The sequence below is a fragment of the Piliocolobus tephrosceles genome, chromosome 12 (assembly GCF_002776525.5).
Source record: "Piliocolobus tephrosceles isolate RC106 chromosome 12, ASM277652v3, whole genome shotgun sequence".
NCBI classification, from domain to species: domain Eukaryota; kingdom Metazoa; phylum Chordata; class Mammalia; order Primates; family Cercopithecidae; genus Piliocolobus; species Piliocolobus tephrosceles.
The window spans coordinates 121930408-121954690 of NC_045445.1; the positions used below are offsets into that span (position 1 = coordinate 121930408).

The window sequence follows — 24283 nt, forward strand, 5'->3', positions numbered from 1 at the left end:
CTATGAGACCTAGTAGAGGAAGGGAGGGCAGCCTTATTGGGCCATACCTGCCTGTAGTCTCCCGAGGCACAAAGCTGTGGCAGGCATTTTGGGCCTCATGAGGATTGGCCTCACCAGCCCTCGCTCAGATTCTTCATTTTGACTCATGACAGTGCCCACAGTTTCTCCCTTTCATGGCCTGTCACTGTCTCCCTCAGAATAAGGGCCTCATTTCTCTGTCACCCTGAGGAGGAATTGAGGGGTGCCTCTGCTCTGCCTGACATTTATCCCTGAGTCTCCCAGGACTAACATTAGGGGAGAGATTATGTGCTGCCTCCATTGTTACAGGTTTCATGTTCTGCTCCATCCTCATGGTCCTCACCCTGACTCCTGGCTCAACCTGGTAATGTCCTCTATGATGAGATGGCCAACCTCAGACCAAGTTCCTCACCACCTGGAGTCCCCAGATGTGGAAGTCAAAGTGATCTCACTGGAGCTATTAGGGGATTCTGAGAACTAATAGCAGGAGAAAGACTCCATGGGAATCCTCTGTTCAAGGGTTTGCGACTCCTTGAGTCCTCACTCAGCCAGGATCTCTGACTTCTCCCTCTAGTGATGCGAGACCTACAGGGCGAGGAGAGAGTGGCTGACATATCCGGTTATTCATGCCTGGGGATTTCCAGGGCTGAAAGGGGTGGAGCTATGTGGGTTCCTTTCTCTTCTAGGTTGGTTGCTCCCCTAAGTCCTTGCTCAGGGTCCTCACAATGAACATTCCCAAGACCTAGAGGCCTGTCTGCTCATATACAGCCTTTAATTCCCTAATACTATCAAATAGTCACCTATGGCTGACAGTACCTGAGGGATTCTGCGTTGTCTGTACTGTTATGATTTGAGTGGTTCCTTCCATCCTCACGGTCCTCGGCTTGACTGTTTGCATGACCTGGAATTTATCCCTGTGGTAACCTCAGGCTGACCCTTTAGAAGGTGCCTTACCTCCTTGAGATGCCTTAAAAGGAAATGAGTGGGACTCATCATCTCAGAATTTCCTGGTTTGCCAGGGAGAGACATCAATGGCAGGGCTTCGTGTGGCTCCACCTGTTCTGGGAGGAGTACCATCATCCCTGTTTAGGGTCAGCAGTGTGACTCCTATTAAACATCCTCTGCTGAATAGGGTTGCTCCCATTAGACTAAGGCTCTCACTTCCTTGAGACCACTCCCAGAGGAACTGAGGGGGCACTTCAGCCTGAGAGTTCTGCCCTGGTCAGACCTAGGGCTGACAATAGGGACGGGACACTGTGCATTCCCACTGTTGGTGGGTGAGTGGTCTCCTCTAAACTCCCTCAGCATCTTTACCTTGACTCCTACCTAATGAAATCTGAAACTCCACCCTCCACTGATTCGAGGCTGCACTCCTGTGACCAAGGCCATATCTTCCTGGAATCTCCCAATTGGAAGTTAGGAACAGCCACGTCTGGCCACAGTTATTGAGGATCCTCTGAGGAATAACAGCAGGGTCAGAATCCGACAAGATTCCACTGTTTTGGAGTCAGTGGCTCCCTCAGTTCTCACTCAGGTTTCTAACATTGATTTTGGGATGTGGAACTCCTTCCTCTACCAAGCTGAGTCTGCCAGCCTCAAGCCAAAGCTTTTCCTTTACTGAGAAACCAGAGAGGGAAGTCACGGTGCTACTCCTTGGCTACCCCAGTGTCCTCACCTTAAATCCAATCCAGGCTTGTGAGAATCTCCTTCATGGGCAGAATCGGAGCTACTGCCATGAGATCAAAGCCTTTATCTCCCTGGGGTACCAGTAGAAGCCCTAGAGAAAATGAGGAGGAGCCTCAACCAGATAGCCCTGCCTATGGCCACCCAAGGCAGAAAGCAAGATAAAGCTTTAAGAGCCCCTACTGTTCTGGGTGGATCATTCCTCATTTCTCATTCAGAGTCCTCTTCTTGATAGTTTTCAGAGGCTGAGATCCTCCTCCCAATAACCAGAGCACACCACCCTTAGACCAGGACTCTTATGTACCTGAGAACCTTGAATAAATAGAGAAATTTTAGCTTGCTGCTATAGCTTGGGCCTTCTAGATCTGAGAGTAGGCAGGGCCTGGTCTCTCAGTGACCCCGATATTCTGAGGCAGTGATCTCCAGAATCCTCATTTATGGGGGTTCTCATCATGCCTCCTTTTTAAGCCTGCTGGGAAATGTCACACACCTGCAAATAACTGAGCAGGTTCCCTACTGCGAACATGGCAGACAATGGCTCCCTGTCCCAGGTTCTGTATGAGATAGGGAAGCTGTACCACAAGGCAGGAGGCCCCAGACAGGTGGTGGGCTGTCAGTGAAAAAAGCACACTGATCTATTCTTTGCTTTGCCAGCCAGCCTTAGCGTATTATGTACTTTGCTTTGAGGATATTTAATTTCTATGGGGAAAGAGCAGAGCAGGATGATTTGGGGAGCTCCTGATCTTATTGGGTTATCTGATGTTGCATATCTAGATAATCATACTGTCACTGTGTATTATTTTTTCTTTCAGTAATTCATACTACTCATTTATTCAGCATTGTGATTACTCTAGTTGTATATTCCAAAGAAGTGCTTTGGGTATGGTGTCCTTTTAATGCTCTGATAAGCATTTTGGGCAGTGAGAGGAAAAATGAATTAAAAGACATAAAGTCTGGCTCAGGCTGAGAGGACTGGAAAATGTGGGCTCTAGATGAATCCAGACCAGAGATCTAATCCCAGCTCTGTCAATTACAAGCTTGTGAGCTTTTAGAAATGTGCAATTTATTCATTTTGAAGTGAGTCTGCTAAACCCCATCTTGTAGGAATTTTGGGGTATAAGTACTGTCCATAAAATATATGGCATACTAAGTAGGAAATGCTGATTCTGTCATAAATGACAGTTACTATAGTATGTGTTTTTACACAAATTATTAATTTTTAATTTTCCTAATGATATATTAAGAAACAAAATTACCACATCTTGAAACTATTTGGGTGAATTTAAGCCTATGCAAGTTCTTTGAATGTAGCTGCCTTTTTTCAAGAAGGTTTTTTTTTTTTTTTTTGAGATGGAGTCTTGCTCTGTCGTCCAGGCTGGAGTGCAGTGGCCGGATCTCAGCTCACTATAAGCTCCGCCTCCCGGGTTCCCACCATTCTCCTGCCTCAGCCTCCCGAGTAGCTGGGACTACAGGCGCCCATCCCGGCTAGTTTTTTGTATTTTTTAGTAGAGTCGGGGTTTCACCATGTTAGCCAGGATGGTCTCGATCTCCGGAACTCGTGATCCGCCCGTCTCAGCCTCCCAAAGTGCTGGGATTACAGGCTTGAGCCACTGTGCCCGGCCCTCAAGAAGGTTTTTAGTGAACTCATTCTGGCTTCTATTGATCACTGCATTTCATGTGATTATTTTAAACCCAGAAAATACCACCTTGCAATCAGAAAGGCTTTCTGATGCAGTAGATAACATAGAATATGAAGTGCACTAGAACAAAACAAACGGCAGTCTTAATAACCTAAATAAATCCAGGTATCCTTTATTTATACTAAAAGAAATAGGAAAAGGAATTAGGCAAACTGAGAACTAAACAACTTTTACACTTCTGTTTTTCCTTTTCTTTCTCGTCATATTATGATGTCAACTATTTTACTGTGTTCTTTAAGATTCATATCAAAATCCATTTTCTATTACCGTGTTATCTAGTTCTGAATTACAACGAAAATATGTTGTGTGATTTTGTTTTATTAATACCCAAACCGTAACTTTCAAATTGGTTAAACAGCCATGAATGTGAGAGCTATGTTTTTGATAATTGTATAATCTGAAGCAAAATAAACTTTCACTTAACAGGAACCATCTTGAAAATTGACAAAGAAATAAAACATAAATCTACAAGTTACTCATGTATAACAAGATGAAAGAAAGAGACATATCTTGTTCCCTCCAGTCTCTACTATACTGCAGTACTTAGAAGGCTCACTACTCTCTTCTAACATAAAGCAAAACTTCTACTTCAGACCTCCCTAGAAATGGGAGGATCTGTAGGATGTGGCCCCATAAGGTGCCCTGGCCAAGGGAATAGTGCCAGTTCTGCCTTAATCTCTCAGTCTCAATGCTCTCTCTACCTCATCCATCAAAGCATCTTCATACAGATGTGGGTATAAACCAGGGCTGCTCTTATTGTTCTTGGCCAAAACACGCAGGACTCTCATCTTGGTGGTTTCAGCATGGGCTCGTGGACCCCAAAGGAACTCATAGCGTGGAGGATCACTGTTGGGCACCTGCCGGTAAACCAGATACTTATCTTGCACCAAATCTTCAGTAATGAGCTTCTGGGGATCCCCATAGATTGCGTGTGTCATCCCAGCATAGATCCCCAAATCACTCAGGGACTCCCAGACCTCCTCTTCGGTGGCACTGTTGCCTTTCATGAAGATCACAGCCAGGACCGACATCAGGAGACCTGACTTCTGCAGCCCGTAAGCACCACTCAGAATTCCTTCACTGGAGAGTCCCAGCTTGCTAACAAAGGTGTAGGACTCACCGCGGGAATCCATTTCTTTCAATTCAACGCCAAAGGCCACCGCCAAACGTTCGGAGGTTCTGTTGAGGATCTCAGGGAAGTAGTGCTTGTAATGCTTGCCAATATGCTTCAGCATGTCTGCCTTCAAAATGGACTCTTTCTTCTCAAACTTCTCCTGCAGCCATTGCACCAATGCGCACGCCTTGCTCTTTAGAGGATCTTGGCTTATGCGCTTAAAATTGATGGCTTTCTGTGAGGCTCTTACACTTTCTTCATCTTGACCCTTGGCAGCCACATCATATTTTGAGCCTGAAACATCTGCATCAGGAAAGCCAGTGGGTGAAGCTCCCTGAAACTCCTGAGAAATGGAGGCATCAGGGGAGGTACTTGGACTTTTCTCATCTTGACCCTTGACAGCCACATCAGATTTTGAGTATGAAACACCTGCATCAGGAGAGCCAGTGGGTGAAGCTCCCTGAGACTTCTGGGGAATAGAGGCTTCAAGGGAGGTGCTTGCACTTTTCTCATCTTGGCCCTTGGCAGCCACATCAGATTTTGAGCATGAAACGACTGCATCAGGAGACCCAGTGGGTGACACTCCCTGAGACTCCTGAGGAACAGAGACATCAGAAGACCTACGACGAGTCCCCAGACAAGCCTGAGAAGAGGATGAGGAAGAGTGGGACTCTTCTTGCTTCTCTGCAGTGGCCTGGGGACCTGTGAGACCCTGCGGCTGACCATGGGTCTCTTGGCATTTCTCACGGGCACGGAGCTTACTCTTCTGACCCCGAGGCATGATGGCTGAGTGTGGTTAAGAAGACTGGGAAGGCTGGCACCTAGATGGGAGAGAGTGATGTCACGTCAATGCCTTTGGCTGAGAGCGACCATCTTGGCTTTAACTAGCGCCCCTTCTGCAGGTTTCTGCAAAACAACTGCTCTAGGAACCCACAGGACTCCTGTTCTCCTGGTCAGTTTGTCTCCTTCGAACTCACGAGGAAGTTAGAGTATTAGGCTCTAGCATGACAGCCCATTTTGGGGCTTATTGAGGTGACAGCACCGGCTGGCAGTGGGTGACCTTCTGTTCAGGGGTCGGATCCTCTCTGTTTACATTCAGGATCATCATTAAAATTGTTGACAAGACCCAGAGGCCCAGTTCCCTGTGCCGCTCTGAAACTGACACTAGGAATTTTTACAATACTAACCAGGAGGAAATAAGGAAGCACTTCTGCCCAACACTTCACTCCGGGGACACGCAGACCGCCTAGGGAGGCATTTTAGTGCTCTTCCTGTTATAGTGAGAACGGTCCTCACCGTAATTAGACTCCTCACTCTGACTCTTCCCATAACCTGGAAATCGCCCTCACTGACCTGCTGCCATCTCCTTACAACCAGGGGCCTACCTCTCCGACTTTCACAGGGACAAAGTGAGAACGCACCTCAGTCTCTAGGGACCTGCCCAGACCCCCAGGCTAACGTCAAGCACAGAGTTCGGTGCAACCCGTTATGGTACATGGAATTCCCTCAATCCTAAGGAGGGTCCTCTTAACTATGTAGGGCCTGAGATTTCTCCCTCTACTGACCTACGTCCACCAGCCTTGGACCGAGGCCTTCATGTTCTACAACATGATGGAAAAAACGAATGGACTTTGGGCCTAACAGCCATGCTTGGGGACTCCTCCGGGACCAGCTCGGGGCAGGTTGGGACAGGGCTCTGTGGAGCCGCCATTTTTAGGGGGAAGGGGGTTGAAGTCGGGGAATGCCCCCCCAGTTCTAGGTCAGGATACCCACCAAGACAGCTGAGAAGATCTGGGATGCCTCCTTCCGCTGACGTGACACAGCACTTTTCAGACTGAGGCGTCCTGCTCAGACCCCTTTCTAGGTGGAAGTCAGGAGGAACCACTTCCGGCCACGCCCACCTGGCCCTCCTAGCGTAACAGCAGCTGCGGGGCTCTGTCACTCCCTCTTGTGTTCTGTGGGTGCAGCAGATTCCAGGGAACTCACATAAAGTTCTTTCAGGGGCTCTTCGTGAACCCTTGGACTTCTCTATCTCTTGAGCTGAATCAGTCAACCTGAGATAGAGGCTCTCATTCCCTGAGAGTTCAGAGTAGGAAGTAAGGTGCAGCCTGAGCCCAGAAGCCATGGCGGGACCTTCCAAGACTGATGGTAGGGGTGGGGCTCTGTGGGACTCCCTTTTTTAATTTAATTTAATTTAATTTAATTTTTTTTGAGACGGAGTCTTGCTCTGTCGCCCAGGCCGGAGTGCAGTGGCCGGATCTCAGCTCACTGCAACCTCCGCCTCCCGGGTTCACGCCATTCTCCCGCCTCAGCCTCCTGAGTAGCTGGGACCACAGGCGCCCGCCACCTCACCCGGCTAATTTTTTGTATTTTTAGTAGAGACGGGGTTTCGCAGTGTTAGCCAGGATGGTCTCGATCTCCTGACCTCATGATCCGCCCGTCTCGGCCTCCCAAAGTGCTGGGATTACAGGCTTGAGCCACCGCGCCCGGCCAGGACTCCCTTTTTTTAATGGACTTTGCCCTCAGCCCTTACTCAGTGTCGTGGCTTCATTCTTGCCATGCCCCCTCTAGTGACTTGAGGACACCCTCTCAGACTAGACTTCAACTTCCTGAGACTCCTCATGTGAAATTCAGTTACACCTCACCTGGCCACTACTGCCTGGGGCCTCCTAAACCTGGCTGCAGCTATTAAGATGTGATGCAAGATCGGGGAATGAAGGGAGATTTGGGGGGCACTCTTGTCTCTTCTCATGTGTGGAGCCCCTCAGTCCTCACTCAGAGTCCTCACATTGACTGCTGGCAGTATCTCAGTTTTCTCCATTTTCTGATGTAAATTCATCCCCTTCCTCTGACTAGATCCTGTAAAATTCATAAGGAGAAAGTGAGAGGACTTCTTAGCCTGACCGCTATGTCTGTGACTTCTCTCTTGGCTGACATCGGTGTCTGTATTCAACACTTTCATGAGTGAATTTCTACCATTATCTTGTGTGACTCACTGCAATCTTTGCTATCTTAATTTAGTCAATTCTTTATATTATATTAAAATAATACGAATTTAAAGGCCAGTCCGCTTCCACTAAAGAAGTTTCAGGTGGTTATTAGCATAGTGTCTGGATTCATACTTCCTCAGCCTACCCAGAAGTTTTTGCTGTCCCAATATTACCCCATGGAACTGGCACATAGGGTCTGAGTTCCTGACTGAATTTCCTTTAGATAAGCAGGAAAAAAAAAATGCATTGTCCAATGGCACAGCGAAGGAAGCAAAGACCAAAGTTTTAAAGCTTTTTCTCTAGCCAATTCCGTTATCTGCCTCTATTGTAGGCTACAGACCTGTCTCTACTTCCGTGCATGCCCCTACCTGCCCACACACCAGTTCTTGTTCAATATAAACTGACCGTCTCTCAGGGTTCTCATTTTTGTTTGCTGTTGTTAATATTGCCTTTTTTTTTTTTTTTTTTTAATTCTTCCTTTCACTTCTGTATGGTTGAGTTTGGTCATGGGAAAGAACCGCCCAGGTTTGGTTGTCATCTTCACAGCTATGGCTAAGGCAGTGAATCTGTAAACATTTTAAGGAGAATCAGCATCTTTAAAATATCTCCTCCACAGTAAATAAACATAGTATACTGCTTTATTGGAGACTTATTTTTCCTAAGTCTTTCAGTAAATTTTTATAGCTGTCTCCTTAATGAACATGTACATTTCTATTTGGTTTTCTGTTAGATATATTTTGGATATTGTTGCTGTTGTGTAAGGCATATTTCACGTTACATGTTATAATTAGTTATTGATTTTGTGTGACTATACTCCTGACTTACCTATAGTGATCTTCTGTACACACATTTTCTTAATTTCCTTATACATTTAAATATTTTTGCACCAATTACGTTGTTTTGTGTGTTTTTTTTTTTAAATAGGAGATTATATTATCACAATTATCTCCTTTTGTTATTGTTACCTCTAATTTACTCGGTATTATTATGGTTGTGGACTCTAGATGTATTTTCCTCCAATTGTCAGCCAGTAGGGTTTCTACTATACAGGTGTATATTCTTCTGGACTCTTTTTGGGATGTTTGTAATGTTTCACATTCAGTATGTCAATTTATAGATTTTACAAGATGGAAATTCTCTCCTAATGTAAGTTTGCTAAAAGTTACTGTCATGCACTGGTGTTGAGGGTTTTTTAAGGCTCTTTCTTTACCCCTGCACATGATCACATGCTTTTTCACCATTTCTGGTAACAGTGATTTCAAATTGATAGTATTTTCTAATATGATATCATATTTTCATTTCTTGGATACAGGCTATTCATTAATTCACTGCTATATTGGATATGCCTATATTGGATATACTATGAATTTATTGAGAATATTTTGTCTCTATGTGAATGAACTTGTCTCAAATGTTATTTTAGTGGAATATCTTCATCTGGTCTTTGTGTCAAAGCAAGCAAGCCTGTGAAAATGATGGAGTAATTCTCCCAATCTTGTTGTGTTGTTTGGAAGAGTTTACATGAAGTGGTGACTAGTTTCTTCTTCACCATTTGATGTAATGGGTCTCTAAACCTGGCTGGTCCTAAAACAGTCTGATGGTACTTTGGGTTTGGACTATAGTTTCAGTTTCTACTGTGCATTCAAAGAGTTCTGTAATTTTATGGGTCATTTTAGTCATTTTCATTTTGCTAAAAATTGTTCCATTTTACTTAGGTTTTCATATTTAAAAGCATTATATTCAAAATAAAATCCTGTTATGGAAATTCTCAAATACATGCAATAGTACAGAGAATAGAATAATGAACTCAATTAGCTAAGATTTGCCATGAATAATCTTCAATTTTTATAAGTAGAATATTATTCATATTAAAGTTTATTGGCAAGTGCACCCCAGAGGTGATACGGTACAGTTTCATTAAGAGATAGATAATTTCTATTATTTCCTTTGTGATGATGTTGGCAGCCATCACTTTTATCCTTTTATCTGTCACGGGTTACAAGATGGTAATTCTCTGATTCCAAAATTCTTTTGAGTTTATTACCCAAAATTTTTCAGATAGAACCTTCTCCTTGTCCATCATTTGTTATCCTGAGATACAGATAATACTTACAGTGTTCCCTATTAGCATTACATCTTTTCTACACCTAAGTTTTATATAATTTTACTTATCTAATGTCATTTATTTCTGCTTTTTTCATTTGTAATTGATCATACTCATACACATTGTTATATAAATCCTTTCAAAGAACTGGCTTTTACTAGTTGGTTCGACTATTTTCTCATTTATCACTTTTGAATTTATCTTCATTATTTCCTACCTTCTTCTTTGTGTTTAATATGCTATTCATTCTCTAGCTTCTTGAATTGTTACAATGTTTCAAACATTTTTATAGTAAATCTATTTAATGCAATAAATATCCCTGTAAGTACTGCTTGGGCTACTTTTCAACAATTATGCTAATAGAACTTTATGTGTAGAGCTCAATTTTTTTACAAGCTGAACATATATCTCTTAATGCTCTATAATATTTTCAATATGTAAATATAAATATATGTATGTATTTTGTGTGTATGTTTATGCATACAAAAACTAGGGAGTGTAAAATTTATTTAGGACAGAAACAGAATTATTTAAAGGAGGTTTAAAGAGCCATGGTGTGTTGTGTTGTGTTATATTTTACTTAATGATAGAAGACACTTGAGCAAATTTAACTACTAGTGACAGAATGGCTGTTTTCTTAAGGAGTGAAAGTTTCAGATGAGAAAATCAATACAAATAATTAGCTAACTGCAAATATTCGTGGGTTATTCCAGGAAAACAAACTACTTTAAATATATAACGCAGGGATGGAGTTTTAATGGGCATACTTTATTTTGCAGAGCAGTTTTCAAGTTTACAGAAAACTTCGGTGGTAAGTACAAAGAATTCTCATATACCCTCTCATCGGTTCACATACAGTTTCTTGCATTATTAACATCGTACATTAATGTGGTGTACTTGTTAAAATTGATGAGCTAATATTGATTCATTTTTATTAACTAAAGTCAGCAGTTTATATTAGGGTTTAATCTTTCTGTTATATATCTTGTGGGTTTTTAAAAATGAATGACATGTATACACTATGACAGCATCATACAGAACAGTTTCACCATACTAAAAAAAATCCACTCTGCTCCCCTTATTCCCCCATCCCCCAGAACCCCCTTTTTTTAACTGTCTCCATAATTTTGCCTTTTCCAGAATGTTATATACTTAGAATCCTATAGCATGTAACCTTTTCAAATAGGCTACTTTCACTTAGCAATATGCATTTAGGTTCCTGCATGTCTTTTCATAGCTTAATAACACACTTTTTAATCACTAAACTATTTCATTGTATGCTTGTGGGACACTTAATTCTCGTTGGTTTCTGCTAAGTTTTGACAATTAAGAATAAAGCTGCTTTGAACATTTGTATTCAAGTTTTTGTGTGGACATCAGTTTTCAACCCATTTGGCTAAATACCAAGGAGAGCAACTGCTGAATCATATGACAAGGGTATTTTTAATTTTGTAAGATGTTGACAAACTGTCTTCCAACGAGGCTGTACCATTTTTGCACTCCCATCATTACTGAATGAGAGGTTCTATTGCCCCACATCCTCTCCAGTATGTGGTCTTGTCAGTGTTTTGGATTTTATCCACTCTAATACATGTGTAGTGATATCTGATTGTTTTAATTTGCAGTTCCCTAATGATCCATGATATTAAGTATATTTTCATCTTTGTGCTTGTTTGTAGAGAACTGATATCGTTCCTTCCTAAAGATTTGACGGCATTCACCAGTGACCTCATTTGGGACTGTTATTTACTCTTTTGGAAGGTTATCAATCATTGATTCAATTTCTTTAATAGATATAGGCCTATCAAGATGATCTCTGTCTCCTTGTGTGAGTTTTGTTGGATTGTGTCTTTCAAGGAATTGGTCTATCTCATCTAGGTTACCAAATTGGTGGGCCTAGAATTGTTCATAATATTCCTTTACTATCTGTTTAATGTCAATAGAATAATCAGTGATGGACTTTCTTTCATTTTTGACATTAGCAATTTGTGTCTTCTCTCTTCTTTTCTTAGTTAATGTAACTGGAGGTTTGTTAATTTTATGAATCTTATCAAATGAAGATTTGATGACTGATGACTGCCTTTTAGTTTTGCTGATTTTCTCTATTGATGTGTTCAGTTTTATTGATTTCTTCTCTAATATTTATTTTTAACTTTATTAGGATTTAATTCACTCTTCTTTTCATAGTTTTCTAAGGTGGAAGGTTAGATTATTATATTAGATACTCCTTTTGCTAGTATATGCAGTCAATGATATAAATATCCCTGCAAGTTCTACTTTTTCTGCATGTCACACATTTTGAAAAGTTGTATTTTTAAAATTTCTCTTGAGATGCCTTCTTTGACCCATGTGTTATTTAGAAGCATGTTGTTCAATCTACATATATTTGGGGATTTTCCAGCTATCATTATGTTTTCAATTTCTAGGTAAATTCAATTGTAAACTTAGAGCATACTTTGTATGCTTTCCATCCCTTTAAATTTGATGGTGTGTTTTTATGGGACAAAATGTGTTCTATCTTGGTGTATGTGAGCCTGAAAAAGTGCATTTTATCATTTGGTTAAGTATTATATAAAAGTCATTTAGATGTGGTTAATTGATGCTGCTGTTCAGTTCAACTATACCCTTACTGATTTTCTGGCTGCTGTGTCTGTCAATTACTGATAGAGGTGTGTTGAATTCTTCAACTTTAAGAGTGGATTTGTCTCATCAGCATTTGCCTCATGTGACTGATTTTAACACCATGTTTTTTGGTGCATACACAATAAGCACTGGTATATATTCTTGGAGAATTGACCCCTTTATCATTATGAAATGCGCCTGTTTATACCTCATAATTTTCCTTGACTTGAATTCTGCTTTGATTGAAACAAACATGGCTACTCCAGCTTTCTTTACATTTGCGGTAGAATCACATATCTTTTTCCAGTTCATTTACTTTTAATCTATCTATATCTTTATGTTTAAGGCAGATTTCTTGTAGACAACATTAAGTTTTTTGTTTTTTGTTTTTTAATCTCCTCTGACAATTTCTGGTTTTGGTCTTTTTATTGGTGCATTTAAATCATTGTTTTTAAAAGTTATTATTGGTATAGTTGGGTTAATATCTACCATATTTGTTCGGTTTTAACTTTGTGGGTATTGTGTGTGTTTTATTTTTATTAATTTATTTATTTTTAATTATACTTTAAGTTCTAGGGTACATGTGTACAACGTGCAGGTTTGTTATATATGTATACATGTGCCATGTTGGTTTGCTGCACCCATTAACTTGTCATTTACATTAGGGTATGTCTCCTAATGCTATCCCTCCCCATCCCTTTACCCCACAGCAGGCCCCAGTGTGTGATGTTCCCCACCCTGTGTCCAAGTGTTCTCATAGTTCAGTTCCCACCTACGAGTGAGAACATGCAGTGTTTGGTTTTCTGTCCTTGCGATAGTTTGCTCAGAATGATGGTTTCCAGCTTCATCCATGTCCCTACAAGGGACATGAACTCATCCTTTTTTATGGCTGCATAGTATTCCATGGTATATATGTGCCACATTTTCTTAATCCAGTCTATCATTGAAGGACATTTGGGTTGGTTCCAAGTCTTTGCTATTGTGAATAGTGCCACAAGAAACATACATGTGCATGTGTCTTTATAGTAACATGATTTATAATCCTTTGGGTATATACCCAGTAATGGGATCCCTGGGTCAAATGGTGTTTCTAATTCTAGATCCAATCACCACACTGTCTTCCACAATGGTTGAACTAGTTTAGAGTCCCACCAGCAGTGTAAAAGTGTTCCTGTTTCTCCACAGCCTCTCCAGTGTCTGTCGTTTCCTGACTTTTTAATGATTGTCATTCTAACTGGTGTAACATGGTATCTAATTGTGATTTTGATTTGCATTTCTCTGATGGCCAGTGATGATGAGCATTTTTTCTTGTGTCTGTTGGATGCATAAATGTCTTCTTTTGAGAAGTCTCTGTTCATATTCTTCACCCACTTTTTGATGGGGTTGTTTGATTTTTTCTTATAAATTTGTTTAAGTTCTTTGTAGATTATGGATATTAGCCCTTTGTCAGATGGATAGATTGCAAAAATTTTCTCCCATTCTGTAGGTTGCCTGTTCACTCTGATGATAGTTTCTTTTGCTGTGCAGAAGCTCTTTAGTTTAATTAGGTCCCATTTGTCTATTTTGGCTTTTGTTGCCATTACTTTTGGTGTTTTAGTCATGAAGTCCTTGCCCATGCCTATGTCCTGAATGGTATTGCCTAGGTTTTCTTCTAGGGTTTTTATGGTTTTAGATCTAACATTTAAGTCTTTAATCCATCTTGAATTAATTTTTGTATAAGGTGTAAGGAAGGGATCCAGTTTCAGGTTTGTATATATGGCTAGCCGGTTTCCCCAGCACCATTTATTAAATAGGGAATCCTTTCTCCATTTCTTGTTTTTGTCAGGTTTGCCAAAAATCAATGGTTATAGATGTGTGATGTTACTTCTGAGGCCTCTGTTCTGTTCCATTGGTCTATATCTCTGTTTTGGTACCAGTACCATGCTGTTTTGGTTACTGTAGCCTTATAGTATAGTTTGAAGTCAGGTAGTGTGATGCCTCCAGCTTTGTTCTTTTTGCTTAGGATTGTCTTGGCAATGCGGGCTCTTTTTCGGTTCCATGTGAAGTTTACAGTAGTTTTTTCCAATTCTGTGAAGAAAGTCATTGGCAGCTTGATGGGGATGGCATTGAATCTATAAATTACCTTGGGCAGTATGACCATTTTCGTGGTATTGATTCTTCCTATCCATGAGCATGGACTGTTCTTCCATTTGTTTGTATCCTCTTCTATTTCATTGAGCAGTGGTTTGTAGTTGTCCTGGAAGAGGTCCTTCACATCCCTTGTCAGTTGGATTCCTGGGTATTTTATCCTCTTTGAAGCAATTGTGAATGGGAGTTCACTCATGATTTGGCTCTCTGTCTGTTATTGGTGTATAGGAATGCTTGTGATTTTTGCACATTGATTTTGCATTGTGAGACTTTGCTGAAGTTGCTTATCAGTTGAAGGAGATTTTGGGCTGAGACAATGGGGTTTTCTAGATATACAATCATGTCATCTGCAAACAGGGACAATTTGACTTCCTCTTTTCCTAATTGAATACCTTTATTTCTTTCTCTTGCCTGATTGCCCTGGCCAGAACTTCCAACACTATGTTGAATAGGAGTGGTGAGAGAAGGCATCCCTGTCTTGTGCCAGTTTTCAAAGGGAATGTTTCGTTTTTGCCCATTCAGTATGATATTGGCTGTGAGTTCATCATAAATAGCTCTTATTATTTTGAGATACGTTCCATCAATACCTAGTTTATTGAAAGTTTTCAGCATGAAGCGCTGTTGAATTTTGTTGAAGGCCTTTTCTGCATCTATTGAGATAATCATGTGGTTTTTGTCTTTGGTTCTGTTTATGTGATGGATTACATTTATTGATTTGCATATGTTGAACCAGCCTTGCATCCCAGGGATGAAGCTAACTTGTTCTTAGTGGATAAGCTTTTTGATGTGCTACTGGATTCAGTTTGCCAGTATTTTATTGAGGATTTTTGCATCAATGTTCATCAGGGATGTTGGTCTAAAATTCTCTCTCTCTTTTTTTTTTTTGTTGTGTCTCTGCCAGGCTTTTGTATCAGGATGATGCTGGCCTCATAAAATGAATTAGGGAGGATTCCCTCTTTTTCTATTGACTGGAGTGGTTGCAGAAGAATTGGTACCATCTCCTCCTTGTACCTCCGGTAGAATTCAGCTGTGAATCTGTCTGGTTCTGGACGTTTTTTGGTTGGCAGGCTATTAATTATTCCCTCAATTTCAGAGCCTGTTATTGGTCCATTCAGGGATTCGACTTCTTCCTCGTTTGGTTTTGGGAGGGTGTGTGTGTCAAGGAGTTTATCCGTTTCTTCTAGATTTTCTGGTTTATTTGCATAGAGGTGTTTATAGTATTCTCTGACGGTAGTTTGTATTTCTGTGGGATCGGTGGTAATATCCCGTTTATCATTTGTTATTGCATCTATTTGATTCTTCTCTCTTTTCTTCTTTATTAGTATTGCTAGTGGTCTATCAATTTTGTTGATCTTTTCAAAAAACTGGCTCCTGGATTCATTGATTTTTTTTTTTTTTGAAGGGTTTTTTGTATGTGTATCTCCTTCAGTTCTGCTCTGATCTTACTTATTTCTTGCCTTCTGCTAGGTTTTGCATTTGTTTGCTCTTGCTTCTCTAGTTCTTTTAATTGTGATGTTACGGTGTCAATTTTATGTGTTTCCTGCTTTCTCTTGTGGGCATGTAGTGCTATAAATTTCCCTCTACACACTGCTTTAAATGTGTCCCAGAAATTCTGGTACATTGTGTCTTTGTTCTCATTGGTTTCAAAGAACATCTTTATTTCTGCCTTCATTTTGTTATTTACCAGGTAGTCATTCAGGAGCAGGTTGTTCAGTTTCCATGTAGTTGTGCAGTTTTGAATTTCTTAGTCCTGAGTTCTAGTTTGATTGCACTGTGGTCTGAGAGACAGTTTGTTGTGATTTCTCTTCTTTTACATTTGCTGAGGAGTGCTTCACTTCCCACTATGTGGTCAATTTTGGAGTAAGTGCGATGTGGTGCTGAGAAGAATGTATATTCTGTTGATTTGGGGTGGAGAGTTCTGTAGATGTCTATTAGGTCCACTTGGTGCAGAGCTTAGTTCAAGCCCTGGATATCCTTGTTAATCTTCTGTCTCATTGATCTGTCTAATATTGACAGTGGGGTGTTAAAATCTCCCATTATTATTGTGTGGGAGTCTAAGTCTCTTTGTAGGTCTCTAAGGACTTGCTTTATGAATCTGGGTGCTCCTGTATTGGGTGCATATATATTTAGGATAGTTAGCTCTTCTTGTTGAATTGATCCCTTTACCATTATGTAATGGCCTTCTTTGTCTCTTTTGATCTTTGTTTGTTTAATGTCTATTTTATCAGAGACTAGGATTGCAACCCCTCCTTTTTTTTTTTTTTTTTTTTTTTTTTTTTTGCTTTCCACTTGCTTGATAGATCTTCTTCCATCCCTTTATTTTAAGCCAATGTGTGTCTCTGCACATGAGATGGGTCTCCTGAATATAGCACACTGATGGGTCTTGACTCTTTATCCACTTTGCCAGTCTGTGTCTTTTAATTGGGGCATTTAGCCCATTTACATTTAAGATTAATATTGTTATGTGTGAATTTGATCCTGTCATGATGATGTTAGCTAGTTATTTTGCCTGTTAGTTGATGCAGTTTCTTCCTAGCATCGATGGTCTTTACAATTTGGCATGTTTTTGCAGGGCTGGTACCAGTTGATCCTTTCCATGTTTAGTGCTTCCTTCAGGAGCTCTTGTAAGGCAGGCTTGGTGGTGACAAAATCTCTGAGCATTTGCTTGTCTGTAAAGGATTTTATTTCTCCTTCACTTATGAAGCTTAGTTTGGCTGGATATGAAATTCTGGGTTAAAAATTCTTTTCTTTAAGAATGTTGAATATTGGTCCGCACTCTCTTCTGGCTTGTAGGGTTTCTGCCAACAGATCTGCTGTTAGTCTGATGGGCTTCCCTTTGTGGGTAACCTGACCTTTCTCTCTGGCTGCCTTTACCATTTTTTCCTTCATTTCAACCTTGGTGAATCTGACAATTATGTGTCTTGGGGTTGCTCTTCGCGAGGAGTATCTTTGTGATGTTCTCCGTATTTCCTGAATTTGAATGTTGGCCTGCCTTGCTAGGTTGGGGAAGTTCTCCTGGATAATATCCTGAAGAGTGTTTTCCAGCTTGGTTCCATTCTCCCCATCACTTTCAGGTACACCAATCAAATGTAGATTTGGTCTTTTCACATAGTCTCATATTTCTTGGAGGCTTTGTTCGTTTCTTTTTACTCTTTTTTCTTCTCGCTTCATTTTATTCATTTGATCTTCAATCACTGATACCCCTTCTTCCACTTGATTGAATTGGCTACTGAAGCTTGTGAATGTGTCACGTAGTTCTCGTGCCATGGTTTTCAGCTCCATTAGGTCGTTTAACGCCTTCTCTACATGGTTTACTCTAGTTAGCCATTTGTCTAATCTTTTTTCAAGGTTTTTAGCTTCCTTGAAATGGGTTCAAACATTGTCCTTTAGCTCAGAGAAGTTTGTTATTACCTACCTTCTGAAGCCTACTTCTGTCAACTCATCAAAGTAATTCTCTGTCCATCTTTGTTGCGTTGCTGGCAAGGAGCTGCAACCCTTTGGAGGAGAAGAGGTGCTCTGGTTTTTAGAATTTTCAGCTTTTCTGCTCTGGTTTCTCCCCATGTTTGTGGTTTTATCTACCTTTGATCTTTGATGATGGTGACCTACAGATGGGGTTTTGGTGTGGATGTCCTTTTTGTTGATATAGATGCTATTCCTTTCTGTTTGTTAGTTTTCCCTCTAATAGTTCCCTCAGCTGCAGGTCTTTTGGAGTTTGCTGGAGGTCCACTCCAGACCCTGTTTGCCTGGGTATCACCAGCAGAGGCTGCAGAATAGCAAATACTGCAGAACAGCAAATTTTGTTGCCTGATCCTTCCTCTGGAAGCTCCCTCTCAGAGGGGCACCTGGCTGTATCAGGTGTCAGTCAGCTGCTACTGGGAGATGTCTCCCAGTTAGGCTACATGGGAGTCAGGGACTCACTTGAGGAGGCAGTCTGTCTGTTCTCAGAGCTCAAACACCGTGCTGGGAGAACCACTGCTCTTTTATTTTTATTTTATTTTATGTTATTTTTGGTCTTCCACTCTTTTGCTGCCTTCTCTGGTTTTTAGTATTTTGTACAGTTCCATTTTCTCTACTGTTTTAGCACATCAATCATACTTCTATGTTTTTAGTTCTCTCAGTGGTTGCCCTAGAGTTTGAAATATGATCACGACTAATTCAAGTCCACATTCAAAACATACTCCACCACTTCACAAGTAGCACAAGTATCTTATAGAAGAATATTCCCAATACATATTTCCTGTCTGTTATAACACTACTGTCATTTAGTTTACTTGTTCATAAGGTATAATCAATGAATACATTATTGCTATTATTATTTTGAACAAACTGTTATCACTTTGATCAACCAAGAATAAGAAAATACTTTCTTTTACCATCATTTATTTTGTAACACTCCTCCCGCCTTCATGTAGAGGTGAGTTTCTGATGTATATAATTTTCCTTCTCTCTGACAAACTTCTTTTAACCTTTCTTGCAAGGCATATCTACTGGTGACAACATCCCTCAGGTTTTGATTTTTATTTGTCTGAGAGAGTTTTTTCTCCCCCTTCATTTTGAAGAATATTTTTACTGAATATATAATTCTAGGTTGTTTTCTTCTTTTAACAGTTAGTCTTTAACTATCTTCTCTCTCATTTTTCTGTTTACCTACCATTCTTGCATGTTTTTCCATTATAGGCCTTAGCATATTCATCATAATTATTTTAAATTCCTGGTCTGATAATTCCAAAATGTCTGCCATATCTAAGTCTGGTTCTGATGATTGATCTGTCTCTTCAAACTGTGTATTTTGTGTTTTAGTATGACTTGTAATTTTTTTGTTGAAAACCAAACATAATACACTGAGTAAAAGGAGCAAAGGTCAGTAGACCTTTAGTATGAGTTTTCATATTTTTCTGGCCAGGAATGAGTCTGTGTTTACCACTTGCTATAGCTGTAGGTGTTAAATTCCATCATTCCTTTGAATGCCCTTGTTTTTGTCTCCCCTGTTCTTCTTAAATAAGGTCTTAGCAATGTGCAGTTCTTTCCGTTATAATCCTTGGTTCTTGTATAGGAGCTCTGCTGATGTAGTGGTAATGTATGGGGGTGAGGGGAAGCATTCTATGATCCTGTAGTTAAGTCTCAGTCTTTTGATGAGACTCTCCCAGTCCAGTAAGCTATGACTTCACAAGTACTTCAGGTTTTTCACCCCTTAGGGGAAACAGGAAGTCAAGAGGACCTGTAAATGAGTATTTCTCGTCCTCCACTTACAAGGACATAGAGAGGGCTGGAACGGAGACTCCCTTTTTTCAAGTTGTTTAGGCCCTAGTCTAACCGTTTCTGGTAGATAGGTTTATCTTTAAGCAGGCCTTGTTATAAGGAACAGGTTGCTCTGGGCATGTTTCAAAATGACTTTTTTCCTCACCCTGCTGAAAGGACAAGAGCATTTTTATCTGATCTCCAATCTTCACTGTAAGAACCTATTAGGACCACCGGAGGAAAAACTCACAAGAATATGTAGGCCCCCTAATATACTGGGCCCCAGTAGAGTTTTTAACTGTGAAGCTAGTCTACACTGAAGATTCAGTAACTTGTCAAACATAGCTTACATTTTCTTATCCTGGTACCAGCTCTAGCAGTGGTTTCTGCTCCTGGGGTTCTGCTCCAGTGAGCTGTGGATGCTCTGTATCTTCTAGCCTGTCTCCATTTTGTGGGGACAGCCATTTGCTCTGTGACCTCAGTTAACTGATTGATCTAAGAAAGGTGGTTGATTTTCAGTTTGTTCAACTTTTTTCTCATTGGTAGGATGGAAGTGACACATGTCTAAGCTCCTTACATGTTGGACTGGAAACTGAAAGTGGACAAGAAAATATCCACTGTCAAGCTCACTCCAGTTTTTTCCCATAATTAATTTCCTTTTCTCTAGAGGACTAAGAGTGTTTTTTAAGTTCTTGCTTAGAGACCAACCTCAGTCCTAACCAAAGCCTGCAATTTCATGCCACATTTTCCTCTTTACAGGCCATTCAAAACATGGCAGGTTTCTTCTTCAAGACAAGTAGGATAGCACGAGCCTATCTGACAGCAAAATAGTGTCTTACATAGTATCCGTTATTAGACAAGTGTCATCTCTACTCTGACATCTAATGTAATTGCTGGAGTGATATCCCATCACCTTTGTCATAATCTATTTTTTAGAATAAAATCATGTTCCCTACCTACATAAAAGTTAGGAGTACACAAGTCATGACCACCAGAAGGTGGGACTCTTTGGGGACGCATAAGATTTTTTTTCTGTTGCAGTCTGCCCACTAGAACCCATTGTTTCCGTTCTCTACCTTATGCAAAATACATACATCCCTTCCAAAGATCCCCAAAAGTCTGTTCTCACTACAACATCAGCTCCAAATTCAAATTGCACCATCTAAATCAGGTCCATCTGCAGATGAAGGGGCTCTTGGGGTAGTTGTTAAATATAGCAGTTGGGCAAGATACACCTTTATATGTGGATCTCTGTAACAAAAGAAACAAGTTGTCTGTCTTAACTCACCCAATGTACAATGATGAGATAGGCATAGGATAACAGCTATCGACATGCTTATGTAAAAACAGGCATAATTGGAGGCACAAAAGAGTATCTAGAAAATAGCAGTTCTGAAATCCCAATGAACAAAAGTTATCTGTTCCTTGATTAGATTTCAAAGCCTAAGAATAATTTTCTTGGGTAGTGGCTCCATCCTATGGGTTCTTGGTTGTACCTTCTATGTGATCTTTCTTTTTTAATGGAAGGTAGCATATGTTTGCAGTTTAGTATGCAGAACAATTATTTACCAAACTATGATCAAATACACTGAGTCAAGTACAGGGAACACCTATCTTCTCTCTGGAAAATTTTGCTTTAGTTTATCCAGGATTCAAGAATAATTGCTAAGAGCCATTTTGCATTCTAAGCTTTAATAGACCCTGAGACACACCATTTGAGGCCCTGGTGCCAGTTCGTCACTCCCAGAGCCTTACCTCACCAACCACAGGGAGAAACCTAAACATCAGTACTAGTGAATAAATACTGTTTTTCAAATATCCAAACAGACTTATCTCAAGATGCTTACATTTAATTGCTCTTGCCTTGATTCCCCCCTTCTCACTCCTTCTTTTAAATCATCCCACCTGGCTACCTTAGATGCTACCAACTTCTACTGCTCCTACAACAGAAATCCTAGGATCTCCAACAATAACATGGTGTTTTCCAAAAAGTGGATATGCAATTAATATTTAGAGAATAAATGAGCGTTTTTATGTACTGAATGGTTGTGTCCCTCTAAAATATGTATGTTGAAATCCCAACTCCCAATATGATGGTATTAACAGGCAAGGTCTTTGAATAGTAATTAGACCACGAGGGTGGAGCCCTTGTGAATGGAATTAGTGCACTTATAAAAATAAATGAGGAAGCTTGCTTTCTCTCTCTCTGCTCTCTGCCATGTGAGGATACCATGAGAAGACAGCCATTTGCAAACCAGGGGCCTTCATCTGTCTGTATTTATTAAGATTTAATTTCTCCTGCATTCTTGAATAAGCTAAGTAAATTTATGTATATATGTATGTATGTATATGTAAATTTCAAAGAACAATACACTGAAAATTTTGAGTCTAAAAGTTGAACATCTTCCACTTCATTTGTCTCCATTTCTTGAGCCAAACAATTTTACTGTTATTTCATATTTCCAATGAAACACTTAATTCATTGCCACATTATCTTGTTTCAGATCATGAAATATGATAGAAGATTTTCCTTTTTTCTCAAAACACCTTAGTTCCTACCTTTAGACCTAATACACAGCAATAAATGTATAATCCAAGTGACAATTCATAAACTTATATTCTGGAGCAATTTAAACCTTTGATTTAAAAAGTAACATTTAGAAATTAACTGAAAAGAAAGAAAGAGAATAAGGAAAAGAAAGAATTCAGAAAGAAGAAGATAATGGAAGGAAGGAAGAAAAATGTTTATTTGGTAAAACGAAATACAAAAATGATACATCTACAGTGTGTTTCCTCCTGCCCAATAGTGGCCTCTACTACTTGAAAGTTGTTTGCTCTATTTAATTGGAAATAGAAGAACCTACCTCAGACTTTACTAGGGATATAAAAGGCTCTTGTACATGGCCCTGGAACATGCCCTAGCCATAGTAATAGTGCCAATCCTGGCCGCAACTCTGGCTTGGGCTCTCTTTTACTAATCTCACAATGACTTTTCACATAGGAATAGAAAGAAACAGTGACATATCATTGGCCTTGGACAAAAATTTTAGGACTTTTATTCTTGCTGATTTAAGTGTGAGCTCTTCGATACCACAGGAATTTATAGCATGTAGGATCACCACTGGGAACTTGCTGGTACTCCAGGTACATTGCCTATGTAAAATTTCTGGTGATGAGCTTTCTGAACTACCTACAGATGAAATGCTTTGTCCCAGCATATGTATTTAGCATATTTAGAAACTCTCAGACCTTCTCTTCAGTGGTGCAGTCGCTGTTCATGAAGGTCACACTAAGAAGAATCATCAACAGTCTTCTCTTTGGCAACCCCTACCAGCACTCCAACTCCCATCATTGATGAGTTCCAATTTGCTGACAAGGGTATAGAGATGCTTAGTAGGGTTAAAACCCTTTGAGTCAAAGCCAACGAGCAACTCCACGTGTCAGAGGCTCTCTGCTGGATTATGGAGATGTGGTCCTTATAGTTTCTGCTGTCATTTTTTAGAATGTGTGCTTTCATGATAAAAGTCTAATTTTATATTTGAGCAAAGTAAACATATGAGGTTGTGCATAAACAAAGCCACCTCCTTGGTTAGAAGGTCTTTGCATGAGTTTTCAGGGGCAGGTGGGGCTTGTGAAATACTTGGATTTTCATCCTCGTGGCTGTTTACCCCTTCATCAGTTTTCGTACATGAAACATCGACAGCACTCTGCGTGGCGAATGGGGTGATCTGAGGGGCCTAGGGAGAGCTGTGTGTCCTAACAACCAGCAAAGTCTGAAGAATACTCAGAAAAATAATCCTTCTACTGCAGTGGCCTATAATTTTCCCCACCTTCCCTAGTTTCTGGGTACCACCTCAGGCAAATATGTGAGACACAGCTGCCCGGTGTCTCTCATGGCTGAAAGCAGAGGTAAGAATGTGTTAATCCTTATGTTCTGAAATTTGTGGTCACCTCAGTCTTCTCTCACACAGGTCTTCATATGGGATCCTTGTTTTTTGATCAAAGGCTCTCTGGTAATAACACCTTCCTGCAAGCTCTGAGCTTTGGCCCAACTGCATACCTTACAGAGAATAAGTCAGGGTCTCACTGTAGATATGAAATAGGGAAGCTGCACTCAATGTCATAGACCACAGGACAGCAGGACTGTCAGAAAAAAAACACACTGACCTATTCTTTCCCTTGGCCAGCCAGACTGTCTCTATGAATCCTCTGATCAAAAAAGATATATTTCTACGGGGAAGAGGCAGACCTGGAAGATTTTGTAAGCCCCTAATCTTTCCAAGTTGTATGTAACATTGCATAGTCCAGTGCAGGGACCTTTATTTTTAACCTCCAATATAGTATAATAGTAAGAAATATCTACCAAACGTGTTAGTGATTTGGAGTTTATATGTACATACATGTAATCAAAGTTCCATGAAAAATTACCTGGCTTATCTACGTGTGATTCATTCTGATATTTACTATTCTATTTTTAGTCCATTAGCTATACTTTATAAGATAATAAAGAATTCCAAGACTTACCTCTAAAGGAGTTTCATGTGTTAATTAGTGTATCCTCTGGAGTCACAGTGCCTCAACCGTACAAACTTCTGTGCTTCATTATATAAACGCATGGTACTGTAACCTGTGGTCTGAAGTGTTGTCTCAGATTCCTATAGGGAAGCAGTAGAAATGAATGTTCCAA

At 40.2% G+C, this 24283-nt stretch overlaps 1 protein-coding gene across 1 annotated transcript; it reads right to left on the reverse strand.

Annotated features, from left to right (window-relative positions):
• Nucleotides 1–3484: 3484 nt before the first annotated feature.
• On the reverse strand, nucleotides 3485–6375 carry MAGEB6 (MAGE family member B6). The gene is made up of 2 exons (XM_023200417.1): nucleotides 6289–6375; nucleotides 3485–5336 (listed from the first exon to the last, which is right to left on the reverse strand). Exon 2 carries the CDS (start codon nucleotides 5294–5296, stop codon nucleotides 4073–4075), a length of 1224 nt encoding a protein of 407 aa, XP_023056185.1. The 5' UTR covers nucleotides 5297–5336; nucleotides 6289–6375; the 3' UTR covers nucleotides 3485–4072.
• Between the last annotated feature and the right edge of the window lie 17908 nt (nucleotides 6376–24283).